The following is a 23,526-nucleotide window of genomic DNA, read 5'->3' as shown; positions in this document are numbered from 1 at the left end:
GTGTGTGTGTGTGCTGTTCTAGACCATTAAACTTCTTGTGTATTTCCCGAGACATCGGCGCAACATTGCCATTTTGATTGCTGGAGATTTCAAGCAATTGACTTTTTGTTTGTACTCAATTTAATTTATTAGAGTACAAACAACTTCATATGTGTCGCCCTCATTCGCCATCGACCCCGTTTTCCGATATAAGCATTCCATCTTCCGATTTTGCTATGTGTTGGTCGGTTGGTTGCCACTACACCCCATCCACTACCCGGTTTTCGCTTATTGATTTGTTTTGCGAAAAGAGGAAATGGTCGTTCTGTAGCCAATATGCGAAACAATGCATGTGGCATAAAATACAGAGAGCGGCAAACAATGTTTACGGATTTATGTTGCGCCATGATATTTGTTTATAACAAGATAGACACATTTGACGTAAATGCTGGACGCTAAAAGATACACGACAACCTTCGTCGGAATTTACGATTTACTTGCATTGCATTGCATAAAGCTCCTTTTTTTCAAATCATCGTTGCGAATTGTTGTGTGCACGTCACACTCGCACAGTTGAGATTTTCAACTTGAAAAAGAGTCGATGTCATTGCAATGAAATAGGAAGACAAGTTACAATGATTCAATTAGGCAAAAAAATGTAATTATGGTGAAGACGGTGAACGATGAATAATAAAAACACACCTGCAGAAATTTACAGACATTGTGAATTGAACACAGACAGACTACGTATTTTGCAGGTATAACGAGATTATTAATCGTATTTTTCTTTTCAATTTCTGATCATAATACCATGATTGTCAAAGTGCTCGAAACCAATGCGCGACCATTTAATAATTCGACAAGAGAACAAGCATAGCCATAACTACATGTCAAGTGGCACTTGAACCGTATTGTCAATGAAACCCAATTCAACAGTTCAAGATCAAGATTCTCGGAATAAGAGATTTATGTGTAAATCCATTTTAGCTGTAAATGTTCGCTCTTTGCGGAGAACACCGAAAAACTTCCAGGAAAAATGCGAAATGACTTTCCATGGAATCAAACATACTTTACGTGGAATGATTAACTGGTCCTTACACCAGAATGAAGAACAAACTAATTTTCCCATCAAATCAATCATTCATATCAATTGGGGAGAAAAACTATTGGCTTTCGATTGCACGTTTGTATCGAAACATATAATTGTATTTATTGCAAAACTTCGCGTGTAACATCTTAACGAACGGAACTTTTGTAATAATCCGAAAGCGAAAATTACCACTGTATCACAAAAAATGTATTTATTGATTATGACGTATAATTCATAATGTAGACGAATTTGGTTGTTTCGCCACAAGTTATTTGTACGAGTTCTAGATTTATCACTTTATTCTGGTGAATTATCTAACTTAATTATTATACATGGAAACTTTTGTATCGTTCAATCGTTGTGGCTTGGTAAAACGTTTTCGCATGCGGCTCCAATTGAAAGTAGCGCAACATACGGAACATCCAGCAGCGGCTCGGTTTCCTCGGGAGTAGATCAAGTCAGAGCAAGTATTAATAACACTTCAAGTTCAATTGAGCAATTATAGTATCAATTTATCTGACTCGATTGGTTTGAGTGGTTTGTTTTGCTTCATTTTAGCGTTGTACTCGGATTGGAACGGATCAGATTGGTATCAGAGTTAGTAGTGAGATTGTTTTCTCTCTAGTGAATTGATTTTTGAACATCATTCCGTGGCAATGTGGAGCGAAGGAAAAAAAAATAGCAAATGGAAACTAGAGAAGAAAATTGAAGCACTAAGATAAACTGATAACACAGCAGAAAAAAAATGTAACGTGCATCAAGGATACATCAAGTCTATCGATTCAACTCCATCGAAGAAATCTTCATCGTTGTCGTCGTCGTTGTCTAAACAATTGAATTGAAGCGGTAAGACTAATGACCTTCAGTTCAGGCGTAGCAAGTGCTTTTTTTTCCTCAACGTTAGTTTTTCTCGCATCATCATCGTTATCGATGTTGTTGTCGTGGGCTTGCCAGCACTCTTCTCACAGAGAGAAAAACAATAACAACAAAGGAGTGGCATCAAAGAAATCGTTTTTGAATCAATTCGTTTACTTTAAACAACAACAACGACAAGAATAAAGAATAGAATCACTAAAATTTGCATAAAGTCATTTGTTTTACTCATTTTATGTGCATCCACACATTCGACCAATGGTATACTCCACCACTGTTCGGTGTAGATGCTGTGTGGCAACAATTTCAAAAAAAAAGAAAAGAAAAAAAAGTAAATATAAAAATGAAATGTGCATAAAACCGTTAAATTTGCCTCTTGACGGAATAAACGGCTTTATGTACATTTGTTTCTCTATATGGGAAGGAAAATGGAGCATTTGATCTGAAGAAAAGAGTACACACACACTCTATGCGCTCGCCTCAACAATACAAGAATATCAAATGAAATGTATTTTGCATCGTTAAATCAAGAGACGCAGATTTTCAAAGCTAATTCACTGCAATGGCCACATTTGAAAAGGGGCGCGAGCGCGACATACACAGAGAAAAAGAAGAATCGTCTTCTTTTTTTTCACTCGAAATGCAAATTGCAATTGTTGAGTGCCGTCTTTGATGAACATATCACTTTTGTTTGTGCACGTATGCAATGCGATAATAACACGTTTAAAATGTAATTTCTTGTCTCAATTTTACACATCAACACATCGTTTGTGTAACCGACGAAACTCATTCACTCATGGATCCTGTGTGATGCGAGCGAGCAAGCGAGCTTGTTCGTTCACTCGGCTCACTCGTTCGAGCGAGAGATGATTGCGCACAGTGAACAAAGAATGCACAACATTCACGTGTTGTGATTTCAAAGTTTTCGGCTTTTTAACTCTCTTTCTCTCTCTCTCTCTCTCTCTCTCTCTCTCTCTCTCTCTCTCTCTCGCAGTGAAATGCAAATATTTATGTTACGTTTTTGAGATGCAGCTTTTCATTTTATTTCACTTTGCCATTGTTCCTTTTCTGCATCATTCGCAATCTGTAGTTTGTTGAATACGACGCATCCGCTTTCAACAACAACAACATGCCACTGTCGCAAATCACTTTCGTAAATCTTTATTGGTTTCGTCTGCCTTGCAATACGATACGAGAAAGAAGATAACGATACGTATATGCACATGCATGGCTATACGTCCTATATAGACCCACACAAACACATTCAATCACGCTTAAGAATAACATCCAATCAAAGTGATAAAAAACAATGGTTGTGTATTTATCGTGGCATTGTTTATTTGTCGTGATGTGAGATTTTATTGAATAATCGCACCATTTTGTGTTCATTGAATCGAAAATGGTGCTACTACCATCGCAGCAAAAGTTAATGATTGAATGAATTATAATGTCAATGCTTGGGACCGGTTCAAGTCACGTTGCCACGTTTTGTTGCGATTTAGAACAGAAAACAAGTGAAAACGAGAAAAGCGGTCGATGACGTACGGTTTTTTGTTTGTTTGTTGCTACTGCTTTTTTTTTCTTTCAAAACAACAAAACGGCTAAAGAACCGCAGGCATTTCAATGTAAATTGGCGAATGCATCGAGTGGATGCGAGTGAGTGAGTGAGTGAGTGAACGAACGAGAGAAAAAGGAGCACAACCAATCAATGCGCTGATGTGTGAAAATGTTCTCTTTGCCCAGGTGCCATTGCATTCAAACTCACACGAGCTACCTAATAATAATAATAATTGCATTGCTTGAACGGGAGAGGTGATATTTCAACGGCTCATTCACGGAATATCGATTAAAGCGCTTGCCAAGAGGCGCGCACATTTTAATTACAATAGTTATTAATAGAGATTTCATGATTTTCACGATTTTCTATGCTATTTTGTGCTTAATTTGGCTCCGCAAGTGGAATATGCACGTATGTACAACGAGCGAAACGAGCAGTGAGCGTCGCAAATGCTCGTTTAATAAAGATGCATTGCCTTTCTTAATACAAGTCAAATGAGCAGAACCAAGTCAATTCTGCGGCGCTAAAATGAAAAAAAAACACTACGATGCACACGACGACCGCGTTATTTTTTTTGTTCTTTCTTTTTCTCTCCCTCTCGCTCCCTCTCTCTGTCTCCATTCCCATTGATCGCATGCACTTTAATTGCTAGGTGGAAACAATGTGAAAAATAGCAAGTGCAGTAGACAAGAATGAATAATTCTTTTGAACTCAATCCTATATTTTCTGCTACTTTCGGGTGGTCAAGTCGAGCCATTGTTACTGCATAAACTCGTTACGAAAGAAAACCATGTTCATTTTCCGTCCATAACGGAGCCGGACCAAGGGGCGAACCATTACTGAAAACCGGTTTTCAGTACTTTTCAGTACCTACGATTCAGTACCTGACTTTTATTGCAATTCAGTATTGTCGAAATGTCTTGACACTTGTGTTTAATGTTCATTTCCTAACTTTCAAAATGAAAATTGAATGTATTTCATCCGAATTAAAGTCCATTCGGCAAAAATATAGTCAGTCTATATTTGAATTAGGAAAGTCTGAAGACGCCATAAAGACTCTGACATCAGAAAACAGTGATTTTCATTTTGTCGAAAAGATAAAAAAAAAATGAAGAAATAATATTGAAATTAAAAGACGATCAAAATAAAAAAAATAAAATCGAATTTCAACAATTTGAATACGATCTCCTTCCGTAAATTCAAATGAAGGTGGATCCAAAACATAAATTTCACCAAAGAAATCTTCATCATTTGGTACTTGTACATCTGTGTGAGTCTTCCAATTGGCAAGAATTACGGGCAATTTTTGTCGAATGAAAATTTCTACGGCATTGATGTGTGTATCATCAACTCTTTCAGTAAATCCAGTAGTGATTCGCCCCTAGAGCCGGACACATGGCGAAGTAAAAAAAAATCTATAAAGTGGCAATGGCTGCGAGCGAAGAGGTTGCTGGCTGTTTTTTTTTTTTGTTCGATTCGTTGCCGTTTATTTGACACAATGATGGTGTGAGCGTTGGAATTCCAGGGAAAACGGCAACGGAAAAACGAAGTTAGTAATTCACGTTTGGTATATGTGTGCGAGCACCCCCACAAGCCAACAAGTACACCGTTTGCATCGTCCAACATCTGTTTTTGAGTCGATAGAGAAAATCGAGTCACCCCATTTACCAGAGTGAAATTGAATCAATGTGCTTCTGGTTGTTGTTTTTTTAATTTCGTATGCAGTTTCTGAAAGTGAAACTGCAATGTCGCTATACATACGGCAAGTACGTGGATATATATGGAGTGCAATAGCAAAGAAATGAGTTGCATTCAATTCCGTATGTGCTATTGATTTACTTTTCATCGATACTCGTAATTCGTCGCTCGTAACAGTGTTCAGTTTATTTCACTTGTATCAATGTTTGTCGAGCTTTTGTATCTATTTGTCCATCTACTTCCATTGTGAGTGAGCATCTCCATCTCTATCTCTCGCTTTTTCCACTTCTCAATTCGAGTGACTCTCTGATTGGGCAATGAATTTTCGAAATGGAAACGTTTTCAACGGCACTCGAAATCCGGTGATCATGTGAGCAAATAGAGCTGCGAACAAACGAACGAACGAACGAACAAGCGAGCAAGAGACCGACCGAATCTCGTTGAGGTGCATTAAAATGATTACACTGGACGTCCTTTGTACAGTGCCGTTTGGCGACACACACTTTGATTATTTTAATGGATTTGTATCGATGCAATCCAACTAAAAACCACACAATCGAAGTTTTATCGTTGCAACGAATGAAGCATAGAGAGGAACCAACGCAATTCAATTATATTTGCTGGGTGGTTTTTTTTCACTCTCTCCCTCCCTCTCTCTTCTCGCGAATAAAATGGAAACCGACAGGCTCTTCAACCGAATAATTGGATTTGATTTTTGGGATTTGATCGAAAAGCATTTTTCGCTAGTGAAAAATCAACCAAAGATTTTGCATCTGTGGCAAATTATTCATCATTATTATTTTTCTGTGCGATGGGATGCGTTCGCTACAAAAACGATGATGACGACGGCGACGACAAGAACATGATCGTAATGAATGTGAACTGAAGTGACGGCTAATTGAGCAAAAAAAGATTTCACTAGTTTGTAAAAACGTGCCGTTAATTTTAAAACATAGCCAAATGTTTAGATTTCCTCTCACTAGAAATTTGTGTGCAACAGTGGACGAAAATGAAACAATTTGTCTTAAACATCGATTTCAAAATGAAAAATGTGCGACTTTTTCGTTTCTGACAATGTAATTGGCAACGCTCCGTAGTCGCAAATGATTCAAAAGTGCGTGTTTGGTCACGGCATCGCCTCAAATAAACATTTATTGGCCTATCACACAAAAATATGCTCATCCAAATTAATTACAATGTTGAACATCTTCACACTTTACTTGTTTACTATTTAAAAATCGGTTGCTGCTGCTGCTTGTTGTCGTTGTCGGGTACACATTCGAAATAATTTACATCGAATTTCACCATTTTTCATATAAATTTTCAATAATTTATTTATTTTTGTGAAATTTTCATGATACTTCTTGATGCGCGCACACACTGTGCCAATTGTTTATCCCAAAGGACTGTCCATCGACACACACGAAAATCGAGTGGGATTGTCGCCGTTTTTCTTTCAATTTTGTCTGTTTTTCTCTCACACGCTCTCTCTTTCCCTCTGCCACAACAATTTTTCGTATATTTGGTTTTTTTTCTTCTTCTCGCAATTCGTCTTCCAAAGGGGACGACGATAGAAAACGCCACCAATTTGCGGCAGTGAATCGTCATCAATGTGGTGCAAACGTGAGAAAATTACGTCCAAATCGAATGAGGCACGTTCGCTTCATCGATAGCGAATAAAGAAGATTTGTTTATGAAATGTGTGCCGTTAGTATTTGTGTGATGTTGTCGTTGTCGTGGTCACTTCAGAGCGAGCAAGCGAACGCGCACACAAATAAGTGGAATAATCAGAAGATGACATTTAAAACTATATTTATACCAATTGCACGACACACCGTCGAGACGAAATCATACGAAACGAGTTCAACAACGTGAAAAACGCCAGCGGTTACAACTGATCGAGATCTGGTGAATTTTTCTAAATGATTTGTTGAATAATTTTTTTTCTTCGGTTCTTCTCCTTGTTGTTCACACCTCGAATGTGCGCGCGCGCGCCCATTTTAATCATTCGTTTATTTTTCATTATTCGAATTGCTACGTAGTATTTGCCTGTGTTCCCGCGTATGATTCAGATTGATTATATGTGACGCGTAGACATTTTATGAGTGAGTGAGTAAGAAAACGGTGAGGCTGGGTTTTTTGGTAGCCAGCCGTAAGCGGACAACGCGACGAGATTGGGTGAAAAACAGAGAGTTTTAAAAATAAAACACATCCAATTAATAAATGATGATGAGCACCATTGGGCACCAGCCGACGAGAAAGAGAGAAACACAGAAATATCAAAACTGCCGTTTCGGTTGACACAAAATTATTTAAATGGCCAACGATTGCAGAGATAGAGAATATGCGGAACGCAAACGATTTATTTGAATTATGAAATCTATCAAAATCCAAACACTGAATAGCGTAATTTTCCCTAATTTATTTTATTAACACGGCGTTGAAGTTGGGAATTTTTTTCCCTCTCCTTTTTCATTGTTTCGAAGACGGCTCTTGAACTTTGGATCATTTTTGAGATACAAATGAGTCTTTCTTGGTTATTCTAGTGATTTATAAATGATGGGCCATTTTTGGTGGGCCACTTTCACTTGTTAGTAGTAGTTTAACTTTAACTCCGAAACAAACGGCAAATGCAAATAGAAATGCTGCAGAAAACACACAATTGCTCGCCCTTTTGCTCATACAATCGTTTTCACTACGATTTTAGCTTTAAAAAACTCAATTGGCGCGCGGTCTCAAAGTGTAAATGAACAAAACGGCTGTCAATTACACCAAACCGATAGCATATTAGACAAAACGGGATTTGTAGTAATTTTGGCTTGTGACACGCTAAATGTGTATGTGTGTTGGTGATGTATCGAGTACAACTGATTTAGATGTGATTTATTTTGATTGTTTTATTACAATGAACAGTGAACACTCTGACCGTGTCGTCTATCTGCCAATTGTCTTTATAATGTATCCGTCTTTAAGCCTCTCCTGCTTTGATGATGATGAATAATAATAATTTTTTGGCTTTTTTTTAAAGCGTTCACATTACCTAGATTGATTTTATCAATGTTTACAGCGTAAAGATGAATTGATTGGTTTTCCTTTCGTTTCGTTGATAATTTTTGCTTTCTTCTCGCAAAAACTTTCGACCGTTGAATTTCGTTTGAAATTGATTGTTTATACTTTTTTTTCACTGAATGAGAGAAAATCCCTTGAAATCATGTGAATTGTCCGTTTGTTGTCTGTTTGCTGAATGACTCACAGTATCACACGACGATGAGACAATTCAAAAAAAAAATTAGTTTTTCACTGGAAATGTTTTTTTTTTCTTCAAATTTTCTGTTCCTTTTCTCTTCTGAATAATTCACAATTAATAATTTTCAAGCAAAAAGTCGACAGAGAAAATTCAACGGCTGTTGAAAAAAATAATAATAATATTCAAATAGATGATTGGAGCACACGATACACATACACACACTTTACTGGTGAATTTGTCGGGATCGAAGAAAACGATACTCAGAGTGTGAGTTGATAGAGAGAACGAAAGAACGTTTTTTTTTTCAGAACATCGTAACTGCTCGAATCGTCAACAGTAACTGAATTTTGCTCGGCGTGCGCGAATGTGTTTATTGTCGTTTGTATTTTTCAATATGATGAAGTTCGTAGCATCAACAGACCGACCGACGGAGTGAAATGATGACGATGATGATGATTGTTCTCACAGTGAGAGAGAAGCGCACATTGCGCCGCTACTTCGCATATCATACAATCCACTATGATACAGATGCAAAGCTCATATGTGCCATGCCAACCGCGTTGTATCTCTTTGCACATTGTAGTAGTTGTTATGTTTTTATTCCTGTATTGGATACACATTTTTGGCGCGCACACAAATTCCTCTCATTGTTTTTCTCTGCGTCGTCGTCGTCGTCATCCACATTGAAATCGTTGTTACTTCCGAACGAGAATCGCATTTCGTATGAATAAAATCTGATAAATGCAAGTCATTGCTAGTTTTTGTGTACATAAGTTGGATTTATGTCGTGCTCGTTTTTTTCGTTCTATCGAACGAGCAGTTCACTGCTTTCATTCACTGCAAATGCAACGGAATCATTGTCATCAACATCATCGCTCACAAACACTTTTCGCTCAATCAATTGAGAACAACTCACAAACATGTGCAACAAAATGTCTCAACCGAAAAAAAAAGAATCACTCATAAATTTCGGGTGCAAAAGAATGTTTGTAAAATATTTTGAGCAGAAATTCAGTGGAAATGGAGCGAAAACTGTGAGACATGATTTTCCACTTGTACATTTAACCGCCAATTATACATGTGATGCTAATTTTTTAACGGAAGATTTAAATGTCTCGATTTTTGATTTAATTTGCGTAAGGAATGTATCTGAAATGTGCCAATATCTCTGTGAGTGATGTGCTTTGAAAGTTGCGTGTGACAATCATTTTACAACTGCGGTTTTATTTCTCCCACAGCAGTCAATAAATAGTGCATTAAAAAAGCAATGGTGTCAGATTCACACAGAGAAATTCAATGTAAATTCCATTTTTCATATTCGAGCAAAGTTTTTCGTTTCAATTTTATTCACCACATCAAATGTTAATTAAAAACAAAGCGACGACAATGTCGACGTTTTGAGTACGTTATCCACGACCAAAACGTAAATAAATGTCTGTGCTAGAACACAAAGACTGTGGCTGTGAATTAATTGTGATGATTGATAGCCGTATCTCAATTTGCTCTTATAACTGACTCGTCGTTAATTTTATGATCATAATTTTAATTTAAAAGAGTTGCATTCCTCAAAATGCTATTTGTCAACTCAAGTCGGGCCAGCATTTTCAGCTACTAACATTTATGGCGACGACGACGACGACGAATGTGAATGCCAGAAATCGTGTGTCGAAATACACAAGTGAAAGACACACGCAACGAATAACGCGCAATTGTTTCACCGAACACAGCGGTTCTATCTTTTTATCGCGCGTGTTAGTTTCTAAGGTTGTATCATTACAACAACTTGAGTGGTTTGTGAATAATAATCTTGAGCGCAGTGGAATAAAAGTAAAGGCAAACCAAAATTTGAGATCGAATTTTATGGCGATGTACACAAAGTGTACGTTGAAATCATTTCTAAATTGGGCATCCTAAACGCAGCCGTAAATGGCCATAAAAAATGAAATGCGGACTATTTTTAAAATAAAACGGTCACAATACGACGATAAAGTGGAAGTTTAATGCATAGAAAGATATTTTCACCGCCTATAAAATGGGAAAATGTCACCTGTAGAGGCATCTGTTTTACATCCATAGACAATGATTATATGGCCACTTAAAAATATATACTGCTGAACTGCTTAGCATAATGACCGGTTCGGTAATCAATACTTTTTTATGTGGAATTTTATGCATTTGCTGGAATTGCATGGTCAATTGATGACTACTAAATGATAATTAATGCGTGAACGACATTGCGAAGATCTTCTGTTGTGGTTGACAGTTGTTAAAACAAGATCGCTTGATAAACGAGGAAAAACGACACGCAGCCCTCTAGGCGAGGAACACTCAAAACAGTCATCGTGCATACATTGAGCGGACACTATCGATGTGTTCATTTGTGTGAGTGTGATTGTGTAAACGACAATATTCGTGTTCAATATGTGTACGAAGACAGTTTCAAGCATTTCACTCGTAGAGACGTCTTGGCGTCTTGCAGCAAGTGCGATAAATATCTTTGCAGCCTAACGAAATCCATCTTTGTACGATGATAATGATCCCATTCGAATCGTGACTTCGAATACAAAGAAATCTCAACTCATTTTTTTCTCAAACGTATTTTATTATTCAAATACTAGTATAAATATTAGAAATCAGTTTTTTTGTTTCATTCCTTCAACATATGTTTCTTTTTTCAACAATATCGTGTAATTGTGTGGCCAAATTGTCCATCACGGTGGATTTATTCTTAAATTAAAGGCCTTAACGTTTGTCCTAAAACAAATTATTAACATTCACAGATTTTCATTTTTTTTTGTAATTTTTCTAGTAGTTTGAAGTAATTGGAAATAGTGGAGTATGATGACTGCTCTCGGAGCGGCTTTAGATTAGTTTTTCGTCTTTTTTCCGAAATTTTCACCATCTTCAATCGTTGCCGGCAGCGGTTGTCTGTAATAGTAACACAAATTAGTTTTGCTTCAATGTCAAAAAGGAGTGTATTTTCAGCTGAAACTTATTATTTAAAAAAAAACAATTTACCCTCTAGTTTCCGGTAACAGTAATACCAGCGCAGCTCCAATCAACGGGAATATTCCAAATACAATCGGTGGATATGTGTGGCTCAACACTTTCATAGTGATGATAAATGGAGCTACCATCGAACCAATACGAGCGATCATCGATGCTGAAATAGAAAAACAAACCATATGTCAGTCGTTAATTCACCACTTCGTCGGTTGTCAATTAAAACGAAAATCCTATAATTACCCGTTCCGACTCCAATGTTACGCACAACTGTTGGGAAAATTTCGCCGGCATATAAATAGACCGTTGGGAACGACACGCTCATGCCAACTAAAGCGATAGAAGCCAAAGTAACCTGAATCGATGGTATGAACGCAATAAGTAGCATGCAAATGCCTGCAACAGCATTGGAACCGATCAGCGTCCATTTACGGCCGAACTTTTTCATTGTAAATATGCATAAGATGGTTCCCGGTAATTCCAAAGCAGATGATACTATGACATTTTTGAAAATATTTCCCTCGGATTCGCCTATATACTGTGCCACGCCAAAGAAGCACATTCCACAAACTAGCCAGTTAAAGCACATGCAAATGGTTTTCGATCGCATATTTGGTGTACGGAACAAATCGAGAAAATTGCCTCGCGCCACTTCTTTGGCATTTGTATTTGTGCTGACAGCGTATTTTTCCAGATCCATTTTGATCGAGTCAGTTGGCCGTTTGTTGAACGCAGCAACTTTTTCCAGTACGACTGCCGACTCGTCAATGCGACCAACGGTGAAAAGCCAACGTGGGCTTTCCGGGATGATCCAATAGTATGAGATTAGCAGAAGCGACGGAATGGAAAGAGCCAATTGGAGATGATGCCAATCACGGAAAAAGTATGCAAATATTGGCAGAGTTAAATGTCCCAAATTGAACGGAATTTGGTAGAGCACCGAAATCAATTCACGCCATCTCGTTCCAACCAACTCCATCACAAGCACGAAACTGACGATAAAAAATAGAATATTACACAGCTTTTGTTTATGATGGAATTTTGTGTTTGCGAAACTTACCTCGTGACCATGGTGCCACCAGTCGCGAAGGCCGTTATGAATCTCAGCACGCAGAAGAGCCAAAACCCGAAAATTGTTTTGGGAACAAAAGCAGTTGCAATTCCTGCGAATAATTGGATGAAAACAGCGACAACCAATGGACCTCGCCGCCCAAATCTATTGACAAAGAAGATAAAAATGCATTACAAATCTGATCAAATAAGAGGTTGACGTGTCACTTACTTATCGGCTAATGTTCCAAACACCATATTACCTACAAAGAGTAATGTATATTTAATTTTAATATTGTAACATAATTGCGAGGTTGCCTCAGAGGTGGTTTATTTGATATAAATATTCTTTTGTATATTTACATTATATTACATAAATTTATTTGCTATATTTGCATAAAATTTATGGTTACCTACTAAGATGCCAAACATAAAAATGGTTTGAGATAAATTCGCTAGGTGCTTTTTGCTGCACACCAAATCCCATGTCATTTGAATGGTTTCCGTGAAAACGGTTCGATTGAAAGCATATTCCGTGCATTCGGCTGAGCATGTGTTGGTGATGTTGGCATCAGCGCATGTATAGTTGACATTTGACGCCATGAAGATAATACTGTAACATACAAAGAGTTAAAAAAAAATTCCATTCAGGTTTTATTGATTTTGTGTGTTTTGAGAATAGCCAAGGGCAAACAGCTAGTTATTGATCATGATGAATGAATTAAAGTTGCATTTGACAGCATAATGTTTGATGTGTGCAAACCTCATTTGATGCCAGGCCACGGGAAACTTCAACAGGAATATAAACCCGCACACAATAATATGCCAACGGCCAAGCGAGCCCATCGCCTTTTGAATTACATCGGATTTTGGTGAATCGTCTTTTTTTTCACTGTTGCCATTGTTGAGGGTGCCGTCGCCAACCGCTGCCAAGTTTGAATGATTAGTACCATTAGCTTGCACATCAATTGCTGCAATTGAAACAAAGAATGTGTGTTTTTATGAATGATAACCAACAAAAACCAATTAAGATAATCAATATATTGAATTGAATTAGAGTTGATTCAAAGTAAATTGGTTTTTATAAGATGCGACGGCGTCACACGCCTCGAATATCTCCCTAACAATCTCGGATAAATTACGACCGTTTACATACACTAACGATATCAATTTGAAATTGCCTTTGTTTCTTCTATACTCAGGCATAATACAAACATTTTTATGAAATTGACCTCATGCCGAAGTGGAACTCATGTCGTTTATTACGTCATGATGATTCTTTATTGAAAAATTGGACTGGCTTCTGAGTGAACTCCATTTCGGGGATTGATCTTACCTGGCTTGAATGCTAGTTTGTACACACAATCGTCAAGCAATTGGGTCAAATGTTGCGCTGACGCTGTGCTAGTTCTTTGATGTTCAGTGCAATTTTGTTCTGTGAAAAATCCTAGTTGTATAAGTCAGGTTTCCATTGGAAAAATTATTACATAACAATCATCAAACTACGGAGGTTGAAAATAATGAAATGCTTTGGACGAGGCACACTTTAGCACTTAGGTGAACCCAAAGAAATGCGAATCAACACTTTACGTCATACAACATGCAATATAAATTTCTAGAACAAAATATTGTTTTTTCTACTAAAGTCCTCTAGAAATTACAGAAGAATCGAAGTTGGTTGAACAATATTGAATTGCGTGTTTCTCTTGTTATCATGAATTTGATGTTTGTGTGAACACAACGGGACTTAATTATCGCAAATATTTCTCGCCACACCTCGCTTTTGGTTGGCCTCTTTTGAATGATACGTTTTGACCATCCGAACTTCACCCAGTTATCGACAGCCACCGAATAGTAGAATGAATACACATTCTTTTAATCGTGATAGCAATAGCAATCAACCGAGCATTCTAACTGTTCCAGCGATTTTATTTGATCTCGGTTAATGCCGATTTTAAACAGACAATCAACGTACGTAAACAAGGCATATCACACATGCGAGAGAAAAAAAAAATTATTACAGCCTCAAATTTTCTGAATGTCGCCCGAATTATCAATAGACAAGACATAAACAACCAGTTTCCGTGTGATTTTTTTTCGTGTGTTTTTGTTATGGGGTTCAAGTTCTCGAAACGACTATCACATGAAACACAGATCGTAAATCCGTTTACTGTACTATAAGCGAACACAGTTCAAAAATGTCAAATCTCTTTACTCGTTTGAATAGCTGTAATAGTATTGCTCAATCACAGTAGAGATGTCTCTTTATCACATTTTGTACGATTTTTATTGCATCTCTCTGATTCGATCTGTTTTTTTCGACATGATGATGTGATATCATGTCAAAAGAAAAGACATTGATCACATCTTGGCTACAAAATGATTTTTACAATCTCAGAAAATTATTACTTTATACGATGGAAAAGAACATTTGAACGCGTGAAAATAAAAGACTGACGCTAGCAGGTTTTTCGCAAAAGCGGGATAACAATCAGTTGCACGCAAAAGAGACATTTCAAAAGGTTACACGCAAACGAAACATTTTATTTTGTCGCATTTTGAATTTTAAGCCGTGATTACAACAACAATATACTTCTCTCTTGCGTGCAACCCTTTGAAATGTCTCTTTTGCGTGCAACTGATTTTTATCCCACTTTTGCGAAAAACCTGGTAGCGTCAGTCTTTTATTCTCACGCGTTCATTTGTTGAATGAAACAATAACCGCTTATCTGCCAAATGCGCGATTCCATCCCAACGTGATGGTGCTGTCTTGGAAAGAGCAGTAAAAAAAGAACATATGAAACAGAACATGTTATCTCGTAGAAGAATGAAAAATTGTGGCAATTCCTTGGAAGATTGATTGAAAATCGATTTGACAGAAAATGACAAAGTAATGTCATAACAAATGAGAAACCTAATCTACTTTCACGACAATGCATCGAACCACTGCGTCATTGCAAAAATACACAATGCAAGGGCTCACTTCAGAAAATAGGAAAAAAAACTACACAGACTACAATTGCGTCGAGTAAACACTTACACTTCTCCATGTTGCAATTCTTAAATGCCCGAGTGCATGAGCCACTTGCAGAATCAAAGTCAAGTTTAACGGTAAGTTTAACTATGGTGTTTATTTAGTTGTGTTATGCCGTCTTATGCTGTGTGGTTATTATTTTTGAGCACAGAAAAATGCACACTGTATTTTTAGCTTGAAGCCACGACAACTGAAACCTGCACAAACAGCTGTTCGGTTCCGCACGCTACTGCACTGAGCGTATGCAAACGTATTAAAAGTATTTACAGTTTCGTCTCTTTTTTTTCGCTTCGTTCACCTCAAACCATTTTCATTTAAGCAAACGCACACAAACACACACGTCATCCAAACAAAGTCCGTAGAAAAAGAATATTTTCACTTTGAACTTGAACGTTTTGCTTGGTCGATGTTTTGAAACTTTTCACTGACGTAATTATACAGTTATAATGTTTATGTGGAGCAAGTTCGAGTGAAGCGCCAGTGGCACAATGTACAAATGAAAATAAATAATAACGGAAAAGCTCTCTCTCTCTCTCTCTCTCTCTCTGTGTGTGTGTGTGTGTGTTTTTTCTCTCTCTCAGACAGCTACGAATAACCTTTAACCGCTTCAAGATTTTTTTCTGTTTTCACTCGATGTTTTTCTTCTTCTCCACGTTACACTTTCACAACAACGACAATCGACTGATCCAGATCTCTTCTTCTGTTGTGTCCAAAGTGCGAATAAATTGTGATATGTTTTTTTCTGTGTGTTTCGCTTGGTTTTTTTTCGATGTTTTCTTTTCGATTTGTGACGGCGACGACGCTGCTGCTTTGTTGTTGTCCCTGCTGCTTGTGTGCTACTGTGCTCAAATTCGACGGAAGAAATGGTACATCATTCGTTCATAGCTAACGGTGAATACACGACTAAACCGGTAACTGACTGAACCGCCTCATTTTATAGACGAACCACATTGATAGCCGACGCGACGATACGTCGATACGATTCTCTCTGCCATGTAGTATGCATGCATCGCCGAAGTAATTATCTGTATTAGGTAATTTTTGAACTTGATGTTGTTGTTGTTTTTTTGTCGTTTTCGCAAACTACATATTTGTATCGTCCCATCGAATAATAACAGCTGAAAGAAGCATGCTCGGTATGCATTATTTCAACTAATAAAATGCTACTCTCAACTAAACTCTATCGAATGCTTTGTTTTCGTGTAGTTTTTGTGTAGTTTTCAACTTGTGACTTGTGTCAATCCTCATCAAGTTCCAACCGAACGAATAAATATATTCTCTTGCGTCTCATTCAATGACTTGGAAAATGATCGGATAAATGACAGAATTTGTGATGAATATTTCCAATGGATTGAGATTGATGTCGTCTGCATGCGCGTGAATAAATCACACGACCACGAGCAATGATTATGCCGATAGTGAAACTATTAACACCGCAGCCGGCGCTAATTGTTTAAAAACCATTAATTAGTTGAATTTTGAGATTCTTCGGCGATTTGCTTGACCATTCATGTGGTCACATGCTTCACATTGGTTTAGAAATTAGCAACAATTTGCGATAAAGATCCTCTGTCGAAGTAGCGCGGAAGTATCTTTATTCGTTCTTAGTACATTGTTCTGTGCCATTAGACATGTTCAATTGGATTCGTTTAATTAATGTCGTTAATGGGCTCAAGGGAATTTTAATTGAAATCCAATTTTCGCTTTGAACAAAATCTTAACTGTTCTGATTTTATCGTCTTTGAATCTTTCTTATGGGCGCTTCGTTCCATGAATGACACTATTTTTGTATTTGACTTTGAGTAAACTTTATTTTTTCCTTTTGCTAAATTAGCTTCCTTGGCAGTGAATGCGATTTTCAATTTTAAATGAAAATCAATAACAAACCATAAAGTATTTGGATTAAACGGCTTAAAATGTTCAATATTGACTTCCATTTACCATCTCAATTTTGTCAACATTTCATTTGAATAAAATTTGTTGCTATTGTACACTTCAACGAAATATTTTGCGGAATTCTCGCAATTTCATTTTCCGTGATGTTCACAGTTTCGCACACATGTTGAATAAATCATTTCCATTTGATTTATTCACGGCTCGATTTCTCTGATTCGACATATGACACGCTTGCACTGTTATCATGCAGACGTGAAGTGCTTTCGAGTGGCTGGAGTGCAGCTAGGTTTGCTATTATTCAAAAAAAAATATCCAGGTTCTCTATTTTCTTCTACATTCCAATTGAACCAATTTAGAAATGATTCGCTTGATAGAGCCAATCGCTAATTGGATTTGCGGCATTCTTTAGTCACGCGAGCTCGGCAATGCATGCGGATTAATTTCGAAATCGTTAAAACTTAATCATGACTGTGTACATAAAGTGGAATCGAATCGAATCATTCGTCAAATTCAAACGATTTACGGCCACGAATTTCAATTGTAAATGCAAATTTGATTCGTTTGTTGAATCTCTTCATTTTTGTAAATGGTTGCATCATGAATTTTACGATGAAAATGCGGGATATTCCCCATGCACGTTGAACAGGTCGTTTGCCATTTCGCAGAAAATGCACGAAAAAAATCACAACTTTATGAACCAAACCCGCGCAATTTTCATGTCAATGCATGCATGTCATAGGAAACTTGTTTAGCTTAATGCACTGAATTCAATTTGCAAATCAGCACAAGACCCGTTCAAATTGGCTGCAGGCTGAATTTCAATCTTTCTCTCTGTCTCTTCCTCTCCCGCGCTCAAAATCACCCAAAATATAAACGAGAACTAGTGACTCCGTTATGTAAAATACCAGATATCATTAGCATCTTATGACAATTTGCAACGCGTACACGTTCGAGACATTTACTAGTCTCGTGTGCGGTGAGTGTCGAGATGATCGGGTATAATAAATACGCATTTTCGTTGAGTAATGATAGTAAGTAATGATATTAGCATAGTTTTGGACAATTTTTTTTCTCTTCGTTAGTGTGACACACTTTGGTCGACACATGTTCTCACTATTCCTCTCGCGGTCACGATGCTGCGTAAATAATTTTACGTATTTGGGTTTTTCTAATCACCAATTGCAATTACTGATTTTCGACATTTTTCTTCGTCTTTTTTTTATTTTATCAATTTTACAATTTATTTTCAACGCACCAGCCGTGATCAGTTTCAGCTGATGTAATTTGCTTCTTTTTGCGCTATGATTTGGGTTTTTGTCGTAAATTTGTTTTCTACTGATGAATGCGTGAAATACTTTTTTTGAATCTGGCATGATTGTTGATCATCTGGCGTGGCGCATAGCGAAAAAAATGAGTTTATCAACATGTCAAATTCAAAATGAATCATATCATATATGGTGTTTTTTTCCTTTGACGAAAGTCATAGAGGTTGACTTTTTTCTCTCTCGTAAAACGGATTAATTTAATAATAGAAAAAAACAGTTCAATAGACGATAATAAAAAAGGAAAACAAAAACAGACCGAGTTGAGAGAAGTGGTGAATAATGAGTGTACACAGTTGATTGTTTGTGGTAATTATAATCGCCAGAAGCAAACAATTCAAGCCGATCAATGAAAGTTTCGTTGACGAAATAAATTATTCGGCTGTCAACGAGAAGAAAAAAAAACCCAACCGCGACCACACAATGGATAAATTAATGGGGGCAGGGTGTGAGTTATAAAGGTAATAAACCGAACGGATCGCATTTAAATCGATTTGATATTGATTGTGTTAATTTGGTACGTAGTACGCAGATCATAATAATGAACACACCTTTGCATTTACCGTTTTTTCTTTTTTCCACAGAACCTATGCCATTTAATTCTCCATTGTCTAAGGTGATCAATTTTTTTTGTTCACCACATTTATCAACACAATTTCCAGAGTATTTTGCCATTAACAAGACTTCTTGTTTTCAACGACAAATCCGTTTTCATTTTCCATAACGGTTTGTCAACAAAGCGCCTCCGCAGAAATACTACACGCCATACACCAATCAGCAATATTATATTTCAATTGTTGATATTGTTTTTCTTCCGTAAAATATGATGTCTAGCTGTTTTCCACTCGGATCGAAATAAGTACTCGTTGTTATCAGTTTGTTTGGGTGTCCTTCTAAAATTCATCCAATCATATTACGTTTGATTTATCCTTTGAAATGAGTTTGATCAATAAACCCTGAACTTTGACGCAACTAACGACGCCACTTATTTCTCGGTACTGGATCGAAATAATCGTTCCCTTTTTTTTCGTGAAAAATAAAAATCAATGAAAAAATGTCATAACAAATTGATTGAAATTGAATTCAGTCTTACAGTGATTGAATTGCGGAAATACTGTCAGTATATATAGCTATAATGACACGAAGAGATTCAATTTATCTCTTGTGCTCGTTTTGTTCATCTTTTGCAAAATTGCACTCGATTTCAAATGCAAATCATCAATTCGCCTCAATCGCATTATTCATTCAACAATTTCATTACGATTCGATTAGGTTGCGTTGCGATTCAAACGTCGTCATGAATTGAACTTTTCAAAATCGATTCGTTTATAAATTTCTTATTCTAATGAACAGTCATTTGTTTGCGGTGGCAATACTTTCTTCAGTTTTTTTCCCCTATTTTTCAACGAATGAAATGAGTCTAAATCAATTCAATCGAAATGTGTGTGCGCTCGTGCAAACACTGATAAGCATTTGAATACATTGACATAAATAGAAAGAGACATCGTGATTTCTAACCGTTTTACTCTCGATAACGATCACGAAAGTGAATGCAAGAGCGACCACTGTTTGATTGTGCCGTTCGATTGTGCTTTTATTTTCGTTCATTTTGACCAAAAATAACCAACATACAAACCACTTGCTGGGAAATCAATGCATTCGTATTTGGATGGCGTCTAAAGTGAAAAGATTATCGAAAGTGTGTGAATTTATGTGTCGATACGATTTTCTACGCTACGATTGTATCATCCTAAGAATAAGCGAATTGATGCATCCACTCATGCGATAACAAACACGTTGTCGACGATTTTACGCTGTTTCGTTCCGTTGATTGCTATTAACATGCGCTGCAGAGTGAATGAGTGTGGGAAGCAATGATACAAACGTTATTGATAAGTATAGAACGAAATCAATCATGCTTGATTCAGTCATGCGAAGAGAAAAAAAATCGGGTGCAAACCGTCAAATCAATAGACAAATGCAAAATTCACCTTGAATTTGACAATAAAAATAAAATTCGAAATACGCATAAATGGCCGCGCATATTGTATGGATTAAATGTGGATTTCTTTTCAATTAGATCATAAATTACATTTAACACATTTTCCTTGGGCTGACAATATTCAGGTCACATACAAAACAATACATGGACTTCCCCATTTGTTTCCACGTTAGAATCAATAAATAATATATATCCCAAACTCAATGAAAGAAATCAAACGAAAGTGTACATGCTTGTTTGACGTGCAAAAATGAAAACAATGAGATTTTTCCTCGGAATTATCGAAGGCGGCACTAATCACTTCATAGCCCACGTGCAATATTCCGTTTGTTTTTTTCTCTCTCGAATACTTGTTGTTAGTGAAGCGATAACTTAACGAAAAAAAACTCAATATTTTGGTGTGTATGGTGTTTGTTAATTGATTTCAGAATAAATTAAGTTGTTTAATTGAAAATTAAGGCAGATCCGATTTCACTTTATATCGTGATAACGACATCAAATCAAACACTTTCGAAATAATCACATTCCATTAAATTTAATTATTTTTAATTGAATCATTATGATATTGCAGAATTCAGACATGCAAAATATTTGCTACCTGGGGACTTTGTTCTATATATTTTTTTAAAAATTCACTAATGATGTATACACAAATGAATGTCTAAAACGAAACAAAATACTTAAACGAGCACATGCTTAGTTCGATGTAATGGAATTACCTTTTTTCGATTTTTGAAGGGCAGGTACGATTTCGGCACGTTTGTCATCCAAATCGAACGTCTCGTTTAGTTCGGTGTCGGACATTGCGGAACCTTTTGAATATCCACCAAATTATGTTCAAACAAAATAAATAACGGAACGGAGAAGAGCTACACGTTTTCGGCGAGTACGTTGTTCTCGGGGTTTTTTCCGAAACTGTTTAAGAAATTTCCATTCATTCAGATGTCAAGCCTAAGCACTGATCACTGGTATAGCAACTATCGAAACACACAATTTAATTCATGAATAGCAAATATTGTTAGGCTGAAATCTACACAAAGAGGTCGCTAATTTACTATAAAAATACGCTATATTTTATCGATGTTTGGGTGATTGATTCATTCACAGACAGACAGACAAACAAATCGATAATTGATTTATCTGCGATAAAACTGGTATTGACACACGAGTTGATAAAATTGGATCGATTCGATCGCGGCTGGAGTGCGTAAATCCACAATTTCAATATTTTTTCGTACGATTCGGAAAGTAGTTAAATTGTAACTGACTTGAGGCTTAACATTTTGACGACTGAGAACGCATTGCCGTTCCGAACCGAGTAAATAGAGCTAGAAGTAGTGTTTAAGGAAAGTACAAGGAAAAAATAAAATAAATTACGACTAACGAGCGTCGAGCATAATTATACATGCCAGAAAAGTATAGCGTGCAACAGGCGAAAGAGCGTTGGATTGCTTTCATCTATGGCGCAGTCCCTAGTACAACCTGCTCTCTCTCAGTCAGTAGACACAAACACACACTCTCTTTTCGTCTCGTACGAAACGTAATATTTTCGTTTTAATAATTACCTACATTTATTTGGTATTAAAAACATTTTCATTCATGAGTGTGACAGAGCTGGAGCTGGTGGCAAGAAAGAGTACGAAGTTGAGGCGTTACAGTGAATTTACGTATTTAAGCCAGTACAACAGTGATATACGAGATCGAAAGAGAGTTTGCATCTGTTGCATGCGACTTTAGATCTGGTTTTGCGGTTATTTTCGTGTGCATGACAGTTTATACGAGCACTTTTCATCATGAAACTACGTTAAATAAATAAACACTCCTCTTTCGAAATTCCAATGCAAAAAAAAAACGCTCACTGTATTTTGGTATGCAAAAATACTGTGTTATGCAGTTTTGTGAAAAGATTAAGTGAAACACAAAATTATCGTTGCGATGCAGAATAAAGTGAAAATCAGCATTGAAACCGTACCTGATAATAAATCGACTTTGAATTTCTCTAGACAAGATATGGTTTATGATAGAGCAAGCGATTTTAGTCAAGATAAAAGTGTAATTTGGCCAATATGCAAACACATGGCTAAACTCAAACACTAATGCTGCTCTGTAAAAGAGCCTCTGTCTGTTTTTGTCTATTTTTCGCTTGAATTGAAAATGTTTTTCAGATTTGAATAGCAGCTATATGCATGAATTGTATGCACTCATTCGGTCGCGTCTCATTCATGCGTTTCGTGCACGTTTTCGCTCTTAACACATTTGATTTATCAATTGTGTTCTAATTCTAATATTTATTTAATTTATTTGTTTCAATGCCACGCTCCATGGCACAAATCGATCAGAACGTTCGTTTAAAAAAAAAAAAAAATACTTTTCTCACAAATCAGTCATCAGTTTTGGCCATGAATTAACACGTATCTGTGTTGTCATTTCTTACCTGTAAACACACCGCCGTACAGACGAGAAGTACTTTAAATTGTCGATGAGACAAGATTTACTAAAGTATTTATTTTCGATAACTTGCCCACTCTGTCGAAAAAAACACTTGAAATTCGTTAGAACGTCCAATTTCGAGCGTGTAACAACGACACGATGTGTTTGTAAACTGCCGAAAGTGAATCAACTTTTCACCCCGAAACCCAGACTGGCAGTCAGATAGTGAAACCCAACGGATTTTATTTTATCTCAATTGAGATTAGACGAAACAGATTGATTATTAGTCCAGCCAATCGGTGTATACGATGTGAATCAACCTTGCTCAAATTGTGGAAATGACG

The 23,526-nt window shown here is 36.8% G+C and overlaps 2 protein-coding genes across 7 annotated transcripts in view; both read right to left on the bottom strand.

Annotated features, from left to right (window-relative positions):
• LOC129565928 (organic cation transporter protein) overlaps positions 1 to 8,789 on the bottom strand; it is a 26,823-nt gene extending 18,034 nt beyond the window's left edge. The window contains exons 1-2 of one of the 2 annotated variants that reach the window (XM_055441322.1): positions 8,239 to 8,789; positions 8,125 to 8,177 (exon numbers count right to left, since the gene is read on the bottom strand). The gene's annotated coding sequence lies outside the window, so the exon portion shown is untranslated. The remainder of the gene's footprint in view (positions 1 to 8,124; positions 8,178 to 8,238) is intronic. The other variant, XM_055441315.1, reaches the window with a different exon arrangement.
• A 2,237-nt stretch (positions 8,790 to 11,026) lies between these two features.
• On the bottom strand, positions 11,027 to 23,358 carry LOC129565914 (organic cation transporter protein). 5 transcript variants are annotated; one of them, XM_055441261.1, is made up of 10 exons: positions 23,187 to 23,358; positions 21,472 to 21,729; positions 13,835 to 13,933; positions 13,262 to 13,469; positions 12,912 to 13,111; positions 12,731 to 12,761; positions 12,509 to 12,664; positions 11,692 to 12,440; positions 11,464 to 11,608; positions 11,027 to 11,373 (listed from the first exon to the last, which is right to left on the bottom strand). In XM_055441261.1, the coding sequence occupies exons 2-10, from the start codon at positions 21,554 to 21,556 to the stop codon at positions 11,313 to 11,315; spliced, it is 1,734 nt and encodes a 577-aa protein (XP_055297236.1). In that variant the 5' UTR covers positions 21,557 to 21,729; positions 23,187 to 23,358; the 3' UTR covers positions 11,027 to 11,312. The 5 variants fall into 5 exon arrangements, with proteins under 5 accessions (XP_055297236.1, XP_055297255.1, XP_055297266.1 ...); XM_055441280.1 differs by having other exon boundaries at positions 21,472 to 21,667; XM_055441291.1 differs by lacking the exon at positions 13,835 to 13,933 and having other exon boundaries at positions 23,187 to 23,357.
• Between the last annotated feature and the right edge of the window lie 168 nt (positions 23,359 to 23,526).

This window comes from Sitodiplosis mosellana, unplaced genomic scaffold (genome assembly GCF_009176505.1).
Source record: "Sitodiplosis mosellana isolate CC-2019 unplaced genomic scaffold, AAFC_SMos_1.0 Smas_scaffold_1, whole genome shotgun sequence".
Taxonomy (NCBI): domain Eukaryota; kingdom Metazoa; phylum Arthropoda; class Insecta; order Diptera; family Cecidomyiidae; genus Sitodiplosis; species Sitodiplosis mosellana.
This window is presented reverse-complemented; position numbering and strand designations above follow the sequence as displayed.

What these genes read in the sequence shown, in the direction of transcription:
- LOC129565914 (XM_055441261.1), bottom strand. Translation starts at nt 21,556, where the DNA reads ATGTCCGACACCGAACTAAACGAGACGTTCGATTTGGATGACAAACGT. An exon ending in CAAACTAGCATTCAAGCCAG is followed by an intron (nt 13,470 to 13,834) that starts GTAAGATCAATC and finishes TTTCAATTGCAG; the next exon opens with CAATTGATGTGCAAGCTAAT. An exon ending in TTTGGAACATTAGCCGATAA is followed by an intron (nt 12,665 to 12,730) that starts GTAAGTGACACG and finishes CTTTGTCAATAG; the next exon opens with ATTTGGGCGGCGAGGTCCAT.